Source organism: Nomascus leucogenys, chromosome 7b, assembly GCF_006542625.1.
Source record: "Nomascus leucogenys isolate Asia chromosome 7b, Asia_NLE_v1, whole genome shotgun sequence".
Taxonomy (NCBI): Eukaryota; Metazoa; Chordata; class Mammalia; order Primates; family Hylobatidae; genus Nomascus; species Nomascus leucogenys.
The window spans coordinates 76,012,212-76,025,810 of NC_044387.1; the positions used below are offsets into that span (position 1 = coordinate 76,012,212).

The window sequence follows — 13,599 nt, forward strand, 5'->3', positions numbered from 1 at the left end:
TACTACAAGTCTCCCAGAAATCATAATATGATATGGTTTTAAAAGCATAACAAGAACCCTAAAGCTTATGTCAAAAATAAAGCGGGTTCAAGAACAAAATCTGAAATGAAGAGTTACTAGGAGATTTACCTGAACTGTTGCTTTCTTACTCAGTATTCAATCCAGGTTTAAGTCCTTCAGCATCTGACATTCTCCTGGCAACTGTAATTGAATCAATGATGACTCACCTGAGATGAGCAAGTTGGTCCAGTCAGACCAAACAAAAGACATTCTATAATCAGGGAAGACGTCTTCTCTATATCTCTCTTATATGAGCAAGTAAGTAAGCATTATTATTATTGCTTTGTGGTTTTGAAACTGTGGCCAAATATATGTAAAATTTACCATCTTAACCATTTTTAAGTGTAGGGTTCAGTAGTGTTACATACATTCTCACTGACGTGCAAGTGCTCTCCAGAACTTTCATCCTGCAAAAACTGAAATTCTATACCCATTAAACAACTCACCTTCTATGTCTTATGGTTCTGGAAATATAAAAAGGCATCTAGTTTTATTTATAACAACATTTCCTTTATTTATCAACAGCAATGATATGACATTACAAAGTGACCCATGACATCTTTTTTAATCTTGCACATGCACTGCAGCAAGGTTAATCCTATATGTGAAAACTTCTGAGTGACTATCTCAAAGTGTATATGTCATATAACCTGCTGAGTTTTCTGAAATTGTAATACTAGATACAAGATGTCTGAATAACTCCTTACATTTATAAATTCTTATTTAATTTTATAGCTTTAATGCAGTCCATCATTTCTTTTTTTTTTTTTTCTTGAGACAGAGTCTCGCTCTGTCGCCCAGGCTGGAGTACAGTGGCGCAATCTCGGCTCACTGCAAGCTCCGCCTCCCGGGTTCACGCCATTCTCCTGCCTCAGCCTCTCTGAGTAGCTGGGACTACAGGCGCCCGCCACCACGCCGGCTAATTTTTTGTATTTTTAGTAGAGACGGGGTTTCACCGTGGTCTCAATCTCCTGACCTCGTGATCCACCTGCCTCGGCCTCCCAAAGTGCTGGGATTACAAGCGTGAGCCACTGCGCCTGGCCCATCATTTCTAATAATGATATTGGCTACAAGAATAATGATCATATTATTTATCATATAATTTACCATTTGTAAAGCAACAAATTGCCCATTAACAATTAAATTGTAGTTACAGCATCTAAAATTATTAGAAAATTATATTAGCATGGAAATATGTTCATGATATATCACTGAGTGAAAAAAATCTGGCTACCAATATGTAGTCTGAGCTCATTATTTCAAATAATAAAAAATATGTGTATGTTTGAAAATATGCACATATGCACATTAGTATTTGTATTTTATATATATTATGTACATTATATATATATATGCATACATATTTGTATATACACACAGCACAGGAGAGAGACAGAGTGGGAGACAGAGGAGGAAGGAACTATCTCTTCCTTTTTTCTCAGCTTAATTTCAGCTACAGGAGAAAGTACACTAGAAACTAATTAATGGGAAGAGTACAAAATGTTAGTTATAATTATCTTTGGGAGATGAGAACTGGGAACATGGGCGACTTTTGCTTATTTGCAGTTTCTAATTAATAATTGTATAATTATATTATCTCTCTCTGTAATTTGTGTAGTAAAACATCAGTTTTATATCCAAATTTTTAGTCGTTTATAATAAAAGGTATATTAGCATAATATGATTATTTCATCCTTAGCCCACAAATAAAACTCACACCACATTTCCTAACACTATGGGCATTTTGGAACACAGTCAATAGAAACCCAATAAAATAAATCTTGAATGGTTGATTTTCATACATTAAACATTACATGAAAATATGCTATCAAAAAGCAGACATTAGTATCTTCTTAATAATTTTTTAAACATCCTAAATTCAATACCAAGAATTTTGCCTACCCAAGTTAACATTATACAATTACATGTAAGATACATATTCAAAATGGCATAATCACATGAAATTTTAAAGTAAAAATAACTCAGAGAAACTTCCAGTTTAACATCTACACAGCATTTTATTATCCTATTAGCCAGTATAAATGCAAACTAGGAAAGTTGATATCTTTTATGTAAAAGGAAGCATATGGGTTTAAATACCTTTTTATATAGCACTATCGAAATCGGAGTCAAGATTAAATTAGGGAAATCTAAGTTTCCTTTACTAGTTTATTCTTGGGAATGATTATAACTAACATGTAATTTCCCCTACTTTGTGAAATTCCTTTTCTTTACTGTATCTTAGCCCATGACACAGGATTTAAGAAACTTCATTATTTCCCCTCACTTTAAAGTGTAGGTACCCAAATAGCTTTGATCTGGTGGACAGATACGAAGGCGGCAGTGGAGGAGTAAGGAGATAAATAAGAGGACATGAATCAACTAAATTAATAATAACCACAGTTCAAAAGTTAGTTTGAAAGTTTTATCAATATCGAAATTGTGGAATGGTGAGCAGAATACAACGGGACACCTGATACTGAGATCTAACTCTAGATGTACCATAGTTAGTTGTATGAGATTGGACAAGTCAAAGTACTTGACAATCAGTTTCTTCAACTTAGAAATAAAACAGTTTAGGCCAGGTTTATTAAAGTATTAAAACCCCTTTCAGAGGCATAGTTCTATAACTCTAAGGAACATAAGACTGTGGATACCTATCTACTGTCAGGTACTGCTTTGGCAACAGTGAAAATATCAGTTTCAATATAACTTTAAACAATAAATGGACTAACATTTTTGAAGTATGAAGCAAATACAAACCACTGGAATATTTTTATCCCATAGTTACTTTCTTTTCATCAAGAAAACTTTAACCTCTTGATCTAAAATGCCATATTGCGTCTTTTAAGTTACATAGCATTACCACTTTCTTCATTATTATGAAACTTAAATTCTGTATACTACTTTATTATTTAGTATTAATATTTAAACTTATCCACAAATGTACTTTTTAAGGAAACTTGTTTTAAGTAATGTTTTAAAATATTCATAAAATTTGTTTTCTTTACTTTGAGATCTCTGCATTCTTTAAGTGATCAACGCAATTTATCAAACCGGAACTTTTATATGAAAGTCTATATACTTTTAATGTCCTTAATTTGAATTAAACATTCCCTTATTATACAAATTAATGTAAACCTAATGAATAAATATCTATATTGACATGACATACTTCCTAAGGAAATATGGGAAAATCATACCTTTTAAATAGGTAAATGTATATTCAAGAGAATATTACCAACCTTGATTCTCTCCCTTGGATCTTAGGAAGTAAACAACAGTACTGTATTTTCACCCACCTCCCCAAACTCAGCTTTATTTGTGCTAGAAGAGGTGATTTTATTCAACTAGTTAATTTCAGTGCAGGTTGCTGTAAACAGGAAATAATATGTTACTTATCATAGTAAGACAAAAAAAATTGAAGTGAATGACTTGTTGCATCTATGCAAACACCTCATCCTACCTCAGAAACAATCCTAAGAAATTAATACTTACTTACTTAGCTTTCTTTTTAGGAAGGCCCTAATACAAGGCATCTTTCTATATTTTTTTTGAGTGTTACAGCCTGGACTGGCCAGCAAGACAGAAATTTCTTCTTGCTAAAAATGTATAATGTCAAATAACCATTATCAACCCTATCTATGTTAATGTTCTCACACTCATTAAATGGGGAAATGTAGGGCTCATGGTAATAAATCAATAATGACAACAATGAACATTTAAGTCCTTATTATGTGTCAAATACTTTACATTAATTAACTCAGTTCTCACAACAACCTAAGAGGTAATAACGGTTAGCCACTAAATATGATCATGTATAAGAAAATAATTGGAAAGTAAATCATTAATGTGAACTCTGTAAGATATACATTCATGATCTCACATCCCCAAAAGCAGCTGTACCTTTTTCAATTTTTTTCCTTTTACTTCCCTGGAATTTGTAAATATCTTTTTAGCTCTAAACAGCTAATACAATAAACACTTAATCTATTTTGGCAGGCACTGTTTTTGGTACTATGGGGGACACAGGAATGAGTAAGAGAGGTCCTAAATTCCATGCTGATACTACATATTGCTGATAATCAGATCAATTTCATAAAGTATTATAGTTCTGGCCATATAGAAAGGGTTCTAGTTTTATCTATGAAATTTCTCTTAATTGTCTATAGCACTGATACAATCTTACAAAGCAGCCTATGACATCTTATCTTGCACATGCACTGTAGCAAGAAGGCTGACGCTCAGTATGTGAAACGTCTGGAGTGACCTCTCAAAGCCTTTGTCATATAACTTGCTGAGTTTTCTGATATTCTGATAGTAGTTATAAGATGCCTGAGTAACTCATGAAATCTTATGGATTTTTATCTCACTTTATAGATTTAATGACCTCCACCATCTCTAAGAACAAGCAGCTATTTCTGTAGAGAAAGATCATCTTTGGATAACAATACATGATTTTAGGCTCTAAAAGTTAAAACGTGTTTGTAACGTTGATATTATGCAGAGGTCTTGACAGAACTTAGCAGTCTCTGAGGCTACAGAGAAGTGTGAAAAAGAGCATAGAGATTTCAGAAGGAGGCAGATGCAGTCAGACAGACTGAATCCCGTTTGATCTCAATTCAGGCACACTCCAGATGGACGGTAAGTTACTTGGTTTATCTGAGCGTCAGTATTTTTATATGTAAGATGAAGCCAGTAACACCTACCCTGAAAAGTTGTTGTAAAGATGTTAAATACATTTGTAAACATCCAGTAGAGATTATATATTAGATGCTCAATAAATAGGAACTGTGTATTCATCTCCACATTGCACTATTGACTAATGCATTTCAACTCTGTGAGCATACACTTGGTCTGTCTTAAACCAGATGACCAGGTCAAATATAAGACCAGTTACTACAAGGACATGCAGAGAGCAAATAAATAAATAAAGGCTTGTGGACATTGTCAACATATTTACCTTCCCATACAGCTGTCTTCTGAATATAAGCTATAAAACTGGACTAGCTAAGATGACAATAATTGCCTAAATCACCTTTATGGCTTTAGTCTGGAAAATAATTACAGTGATAATGACCTTGAACTCCTGTGGAATTTCCATAACTAATACACATCACTACTGTGACATTGATGTCTTTTGGTATCACTGAAATAATAAAGTGAGATAGAATTCAGAAAGAAAAATTTCAGAGGTGAACTCACTATAAAGTGCCTATGATTGTCACATAAGCCTGGAACAGATAAAGTATACTCATATTAAAACATAAGGCAAAATTCTTAAATAAAAAGCCTTGATTATTAGAGTTCTACTGAACTACTGCCTCAATTGATCAAAATTCTAACTTGCACAGTACAAATGCAACTGCTCTGAGCTAAACATCAGTTTCAGAAGGAATAATATATGCACACTTCCCAGCGACCATTCATTTAAAAACCTGAATCTAGATTCACAATCATCCACAAAAGGAATAATTTCTATCATTATGGTACCTAGATGATTTCCTTTTTATTACTGGAATTAAATATACTTAAATAACATACAGAGCTTAATGAAAAAGATCATGAATCACTCCACTATAAGAATTATCAGGACATGATAAAATCTTACGTATCTTAATGGTAAAAACAATCTGATTATTAGATCTTCATTTGAGGCAGTTTATCTACAGTTCAAAAAAATGCTTTCACTGATTACACTCCAAAGTATCTCTTTCATTATCAGCAGGAGTGTCTGGCATTTAATTAAAATATATTCCTCTAACTATAAATAATTGAATGGTTTTAAATCTATGGCTAATATTGGCAAACCAATAAATAACTAAATAATGTAAGAACTAGAATTATCAAAACCCTTTTGCGAACACAGTTCTGCTTGGAGGGCTCCACGGAGGAAGTGCCTCACTTTCAAGAAAGGAATGACGTTTCTTCTGTTTTCGTTCAATTCTTTCTTGTCTTTCCTTATTTTCCTAAAGACAAAATAGAACACTATAAATTTATTTACATATATGATTATTATTTTCAAATCAGGTTATTTGCTGAAGAACAAAATAATCCATTATAGGATATTTATATATCACTTCCTAGTTTAACAGATCATAAAGAAACAACAGGTAGGGCCAGGCATGGTGGCTCATGCCAGTAATCCCAGCACTTTAGGAGACTAGGTGGGTGGATTGTTTGAGCCTGGGAGTTCGAGACCAGCCTGGGAAACACGGTGAAACATCATCTCTACAAAACAATACAAAAATTAGCCAGGTGTGGCGGTGCATGCCTATAGTCCCAGCTACTTAGGAGGCTGAGATGGGAGGATTGCTTGAGCCTGGGAGGTGGAGGTTGCAGTGAGCCAAGATTGCACCGCTGCATTCCAGCCTGGGCAACAGAGTGAGACTCTGACTCAAAAAAACAAACAAAGAAAAAATGGAAACAAGAAAAAAAATAGGAAACATTGCCAATTTGCAAGTACAGGTATTAATATCACTTAATTTTTTAAACTTTAAAAGTGAAAACATTAAAAAAGAATTGTATAAAATAGAAAAAAAAACCTACAATTATAACTCAAATATAGTAACTATTATAAGTTGGTGGTGACTTCGTGAGAACAAATTTTCAGAAGTAAATTTACTGTGTGCAAAGTTTCAATATGTCATGACAGTATGAGACACTTCAAATTTTTTACAAACAGTTAAAAATTCTGCCTCGAGGGTGGAGCCAAGATGGCCGAATAGGAACAGCTCTGGTCTACAGCTCCCAGCCTGAGTGACACAGAAGACAGGTGATTTCTGCATTTCCGTTTGAGGTACCGGTTTCATCTCACTAGGGAGTGCCAAACAGTGGGTGCAGGACAGTCGGTGCAGCGCACCGTGTGCGAGCCAAAGCAGGGCGAGGCATTGCCTCACTCGGGAAGCACAAAGGGTCAGGGAGTTCCCTTTCCTAGTCAAAGAAAGGGGTAACAGACGGCACCAGGAAAATCAAGTCAGTCCCACCCTAATACTGCGCTTTTCCAACGGGCCTGGAAAACGGCACACCAGGAGATTGTGTCCTGCACCTGGCTCGGAGGGTCCTATGCCCGCGGAGTCTAGCTGATTGCTAGCACAGCAGTCTGAGATCAAACCGCAAGGCGGCAGCGAGGCTGGGGGAGGGGCGCCCGCCATTTCCCAGGCTTGCTTAGGTGAACATAGCAGCCAGGAAGCTCGAACTGGGTGGAGCCCACCACACCTCAGGGATGCCTGCCTGCCTCTGTAGGCTCCACCTCTGGGGGCAGGGCACAGACAAACAAAAATTCTGCAGACTTAAATGTCCCTGTCTGACTGACAGCTTTGAAGAGAGTAGTGGTTCTCCCAGCATGCAGCTGGAGATCTGAGAACGGACAGACTGCCTCCTAAAGTGGGTACCTGACCCCCGAGCAGCCTAACTGGGAGGCACCCCCCAGTAGGGACAGACTGACACCTCAGTCGGCCGGGTACTCCTCTGAGACAAAACTTCCAGAGGAACTATCAGACAGCTGAATTTGTGGTCTCATGAAAATCTGCTGTTCTGCAGCCACCGCTGCTGACACCCAGCCAAACAGGGTCTGGAGTGGACCTCTAGCAAACTCCAACAGACCTGCAGCTGAGGGTCCTGTCTGGTAGAAGGAAAACTAGCAAACAGAAAGGACATCCACACCAAAAACCCATATGTACATCACCATCATCAAAGACCAAAAGTAGATAAAACCACAAAGATGGGGAAAAAACAGAGCAGAAAAACTGGAAACTCTAAAAAGCAGAGCACCTCTCCTCCTCCAAAGGAACACAGTTCCTTACCAGCAACGGAACAAAGCTGGATAGAGAATGACTTTGACGAGTTGAGAGAAGAAGGCTTCAGAAGATCAAACTACTCCGAGCTACAGGAGGAAATTTAAAACAATAGCAAAGAAGTTAAAAACTTTGAAAAAAAATTAGACAAATGGATAACTAGAATAACCAATGGAGAGAAGGGCTTAAAGGAGCTGATGGAGCTGAAAGCCAAGTTTCGAGAACTACGTGAAGATTGCAGAAGCCTCGGTAGCCAATGCGATCAACTGGAAGAAAGGGTATCAGTGATGGCAGATGAAATGAATGAAATGAAGCAAGAATGGAAGTTTAGAGAAAAAAGAATAAAAAGAAACGAACAAAGCCTCCAAGAAATTTGGGACTATGTGAAAAGACCAAACCTACGTCTGATTGGTGTACCTGAAAATGACGGGGAGAATGGAACCAAGTTAGAAAACACTCTGCAAGATATTATCCAGGAGAACTTCCTCAATCTTGCAAGGCAGGCCAACATTCAAATTCAGGAAATACACATAACGCCACAAAGATACTCCTCGAGAAGAGCAACTCCAAGACACATAATTGTCAGATTCACCAAAGTTGAAATGAAGGAAAAAATGTTAAGGGCAGCCAGAGAGAAAGGTCGGGTTACCCACAAAGGGAAGCCCATCAGACTAACAGCTGATCTCTCAGCAGAAACTCTACAAGCCAGAAGGGAGTGGGGGCCGATATTCAACATTCTTAAAGAAAAGAATTTTCAACCCAGAATTTCATATCCAGCCAAACTAAGCTTCATAAGTGAAGGAGAAATAAAATACTTTACAGAGAAGCAAATGCTGAGTGATTTTGTCACCACCAGGCCTGCCCTAAAAGAGCTCCTGAAGGAAGCACTAAACATGGAAAGGAACAACCAGTACCAGCCCCTGCAAAAACATGCCAAATTGTAAAGACCATTGAGGCTAGGAAGAAACTGCATCAACTAATGAGCAAAATAACCAACTAACATCATAATGACAGGATCAAATTCACACATAACAATATTAACTTTAAATGTAAATAGGCTAAATACTCCAATTAAAAGACACAGACTGGCAAACTGGATAAGGAGTCAAGACCCATCAGTGTGCTGTATTCAGGAAACCCATCTCATGTGCAGAGACACACATAAACTCAAAATAAAGGGATGGAGGAAGATCTATCAAGCAAATGGAAAACAAAAAAAGGCAGGGGTTGCAATCCTAGTCTCTGATGAAATAGACTTTAAACCAATAAAGATCAAAAGAGACAAAGAAGGACATTACATAATGGTAAAGGGATCAATTCAACAAGAAGAGCTAACTATCCTAAATATATATGCACCCAACACAGGAGCACCCAGATTCATAAAGCAAGTCCTGAGTGACCTACAAAGGGACTTAAACTCCCACACAATAATAATGGGAGATTTTAACACCCCACTGTCAACATTAGATAGATCAACGAGACAGAAAGTTGACAAGGATATCCAGGAACTGAACTCAGCTCTGCACAAAGCGGACCTAATACACATGTACAGAACTCTCCACCCAAAATCAACAGAATATACGTTTTTTTCAGCACCACACCTATTCCAAAATTGACCACATAGTTGGAAGTAAAGCTCTCCTCAGCAAATGTAAAAGAACAGAAATTATAACAAACTGTCTCTCAGACCACAGTGCAATCAAACTAGAACTCAGGATTAAGAAACTCACTTAAAACCGCTCAACTACATGGAAACTGAACAACCTGCTCCTGAATGACTATTGGGTACATAATGAAATGAAGGCAGAAATAAAGATGTTCTTTGAAACCAATGAGAACAAAGACACAACATACCAGAATCTCTGGGACACATTCAAAGCAGTGTGTAGAGGGAAATTTATAGCACTAAATGCCCACAACAGAAAGCAGGAAAGATCCAAAATTGACACCCTAACATCATAATTAAAAGAACTAGAAAAGCAAGAGCAAACATATTCAAAAGCTAGCAGAAGGCTAGAAATAACTAAAATCAGAGCAGAACTGAAGGAAATAGAGACACAAAAAGCCCTTCAAAAAATTAATGAATCCAGGAGCTGGTTTTCTGAAAAGATCAACAAAATTGATAGACCGCTGCCAAGACTAATAAAGAAGAAAAGAGAGAAGAATCAAATACACGAAAAAGGGGATATCACCACCAATCCTACAGAAATACAATCTACCATCAGCGAATACTACAAACACCTCTACGCAAATAAACTAGAAAATCTAGAAGAAATGGATAAATTCCTCGACAAATACACCCTCCCAAGACTAAACCAGGAAGAAGTTGAATCTCTGAATAGACCAATAACAGGCTCTGAAATTGTGGCAATAATCAATAGCGTACCAACCAAAAAGAGTCCAGGACCTGATGGATTCACAGCCGAATTCTACCAGAGGTACAAGGAGGAACTGGTACCATTCCTTCTGAAACTATTCCAATCAATAGAAAAAGCGGGAATCCTCCCTAACACATTTTATGAAGCCAGCATCATCCTGATATCAAAGCCTGGCAGAGACACAACCAAAAAAGAGAATTTTAGACCAATATCCTTGATGAACATTGATGCAAAAATCCTCAATAAAATACTGGCAAACCGAATCCAGCAGCACATCAAAAAGCTTATATACACCATGATCAAGTGGGCTTCATCCCTGGGATGCAAGGCTGGTTCAACATACACAAATCAATAAATGTAATCCAGCATATAAACAGAACCAAAGACAAAAACCACATGATTATCTCAATAGATGCAGAAAAGGCCTTTGACAAAATTCAACAACCCTTCATGCTAAAAACTCTCAATAAATTAGGTATTGATGGGACATATCTCAAAATAGTAAGAGCTATCTATGACAAACCCACAGCCAATATCATACTGAATGGGCAAAAACTGGAAGCATTCCCTTTGAAAACTGACACAAGACAGGGATGCCCTCTCTCACCACTCCTATTCAACATAGTGCTGGAAGTTCTGGCCAGGGCAATGAGGCAGGAGAAGGAAATAAAGGGTATTCAATTAGGAAAAGAGGAAGTCAAATTGTCCCTGTTTGCAGATGACATGATTGTATATCTAGAAAACCCCATCGTCTCAGCCCAAAATCTCAAGCTGATTAGCAACTTCAGCAAAGTCTCAGGATACAAAATCAATGTACAAAAATCACAAGTATTCTTGTACACCAATCACAGACAAACAGAGTGCCAAATCATGAGTGAACTCCCATTCACAATTGCTTCAAAGAGAATAAAATACCTAGGAATCCAACTTACAAGGGATGTGAAGGACCTCTTCAAAGGAGAACTACATACCACTGCTCAATGAAATAAAAGAAGATACAAACAAATGGAAGAACATTCCATGCTCATGGGTTGGAAGAATCAATATTGTGAAAATGGCCATACTACCCAAGGTAATTTATAGATTCAATGCCATCCCCATCAAGCTACCAATGACTTTCTTCACAGAATTGGAAGAAACTACTTTCAAGTTCATATGGAACCAAAAAAGAGCCCGCATCACCAAGTCAATCCTAAGCCAAAAGAACAAAGCTGGAGGCATCACGCTACCTGACTTCAAACTATACTACAAGGCTACAGTAACCAAAACAGCATGGTACTGGTACCACAGCAGAAACATAGATCAATGGAACAGAACAGAGCCCTCAGAAATAATGCCGCATATCTACAACTATCTGATCTTTGACAAACCTGACAAAAACAAGAAATGGGGAAAGGATTCCCTATTTAATAAATGGTGCTGGGAAAACTGGCTAGCCATATGTAGAAAGCTGAAACTGGATCCCTTCCTTACACCTTATACAAAAATTAATTCAAAATGGATTAAAGACTTAAATGTTAGACCTAAAACCATTAAAATCCTACAAGAAAACCTAGGCAATATCATTCAGGACATAGGCGTGGGCAAGGACTTCATGTCTAAAACACCAAAAGCAATGGCAACAAAAGCCAAAATTGACAAATGGGATCTAATTAAACTAAAGAGCTTCTGCACAGCAAAAGAAACTACCATCAGAGTGAACAGGCAACCTACATAATGGGAGAAAATTTTTGCAACCTACTCATCTGACAAAGGGCTTATATCCAGAATCTACAATGAACTCAAACAAATTTACAAGAAAAAAACAAATAACCCCATCAAAAAGTGGGTGAAGGACATGAACAGACACTTCTCAAAAGAAGACATTTATGCAGCCAAAAAACATGAAAAAATGCTCATCATCACTGGCCATCAGAGAAATGCAAATCAAAACCACAGTGAGATACCATCTCACACCAGTTAGAATGGCCATCATTAAAAAGTCAGGAAACAACAGGTGCTGGAGAGGATATGGAGAAATAGGAACACTTTTACACTGTTGGTGGGACTGTAAACTAGTTCAACCATTGTGGAAGTCAGTATGGCGATTCCTCAGGGATCTAGAACTAGAAATACCATTTGACCCAGCCATCCCATTACTGGGTATATACCCAAAGGACAATAAATCATGCTGCTATAAAGACACATGCACACGTATGTTTATTGCAGCACTATTCACAATAGCAAAGACTTGGAACCAACCCAAATTTCCAACAACGATAGACTGGATTAAGGAAATGTGGCACATATACACCATGGAATTCCTTGCAGCCATAAAAAATGATGAGTTCATGTCCTTTGTAGGGACATGGATGAAACTGGAAAACATTATTCTCAGTAAACTATCACAAGGACGAAAAACCAAACACCGCATGTTCTCAATCACAGGTGGGAATTTAACAGTGAGAACTCATGGACACAGGAAGGGGAACATCACACTCCCAGGACTGTTGTGGGGTGGGGGGAGGGGAGAGGGACAGCATTAGGAGATATACCTAATGCTAAATGACGAGTTAATGGGTGCAGCAAAACAACATGGCACATGGATACATATGTAACAAACCTGCACATTGTGCACATGTACCCTAAAATCTAAAGTATAATAATAAAAAAGAAAAAAAAAATTCTGCCTCATGTTTATTATTGAACTTGAGCACATTTTCAAACATTTCTTTAGCCTTTTGTAAATTTTCTGCTCAATTATTTGGCCCATTTAAATGTATGGTATTTGCCTTTAATTTTTAGTAATTTGTGTACTTTCCTATAATAAATATTAATGATATCTTTGCATCAAACATTTTGCCTACCTTTGTGAGTCATTTCTGATTGTTACACAATGTATACAATGTAGATGGAAACATCACACTGTATTCCATAAATATGTGCACTTTTATGTGTCATTTGCAAATAAAAATAATTTTTTAAAATCTCAACACACAGATATGGTCCCCGTCCCCCAGGGAACTTTCAAAATGGACAGAAACAAACAAGAAAATAAACAACAGATAATTCCAAATTGTGTGAATTTCTCTGAAACATGTTTTAAAACTATGAGAAGGAATAAAAAGAGTATTTACTTTTAACAAAAAATGGACTCAGGGAAAGTCCCTTTGAAGTGTGACATGATGGATAAGAGAAGCCACTCGTGATAAATATGGGGGAAGAGCTTTGCAAGCAAAGCAAACAGTAGTGGTGAGGGCTCTGAGAGTGGGAAAAAAATTTGTGCTGTGGGAGGAAACAAAAATATCCATTGTGACTAAGGCTTGGCAGAAGGCAGGAGACAAGAAACGGAAGAGGGGCACCAGGTGAGAAAAAAATGGATGAGG

At 37.1% G+C, this 13,599-nt stretch overlaps 1 protein-coding gene across 1 annotated transcript in view; it reads right to left on the minus strand.

The window, feature by feature from the left end:
• Window positions 1–3,612: 3,612 nt before the first annotated feature.
• Window positions 3,613–13,599, minus strand: part of MAP9 (microtubule associated protein 9) — a 49,426-nt gene continuing 39,439 nt past the window's right edge. The window contains exon 14 of the mRNA XM_003257871.4: window positions 3,613–6,029. Coding sequence (XP_003257919.1) covers window positions 5,907–6,029 — 123 coding nt within the window. The 3' untranslated portion in view covers window positions 3,613–5,906. The remainder of the gene's footprint in view (window positions 6,030–13,599) is intronic.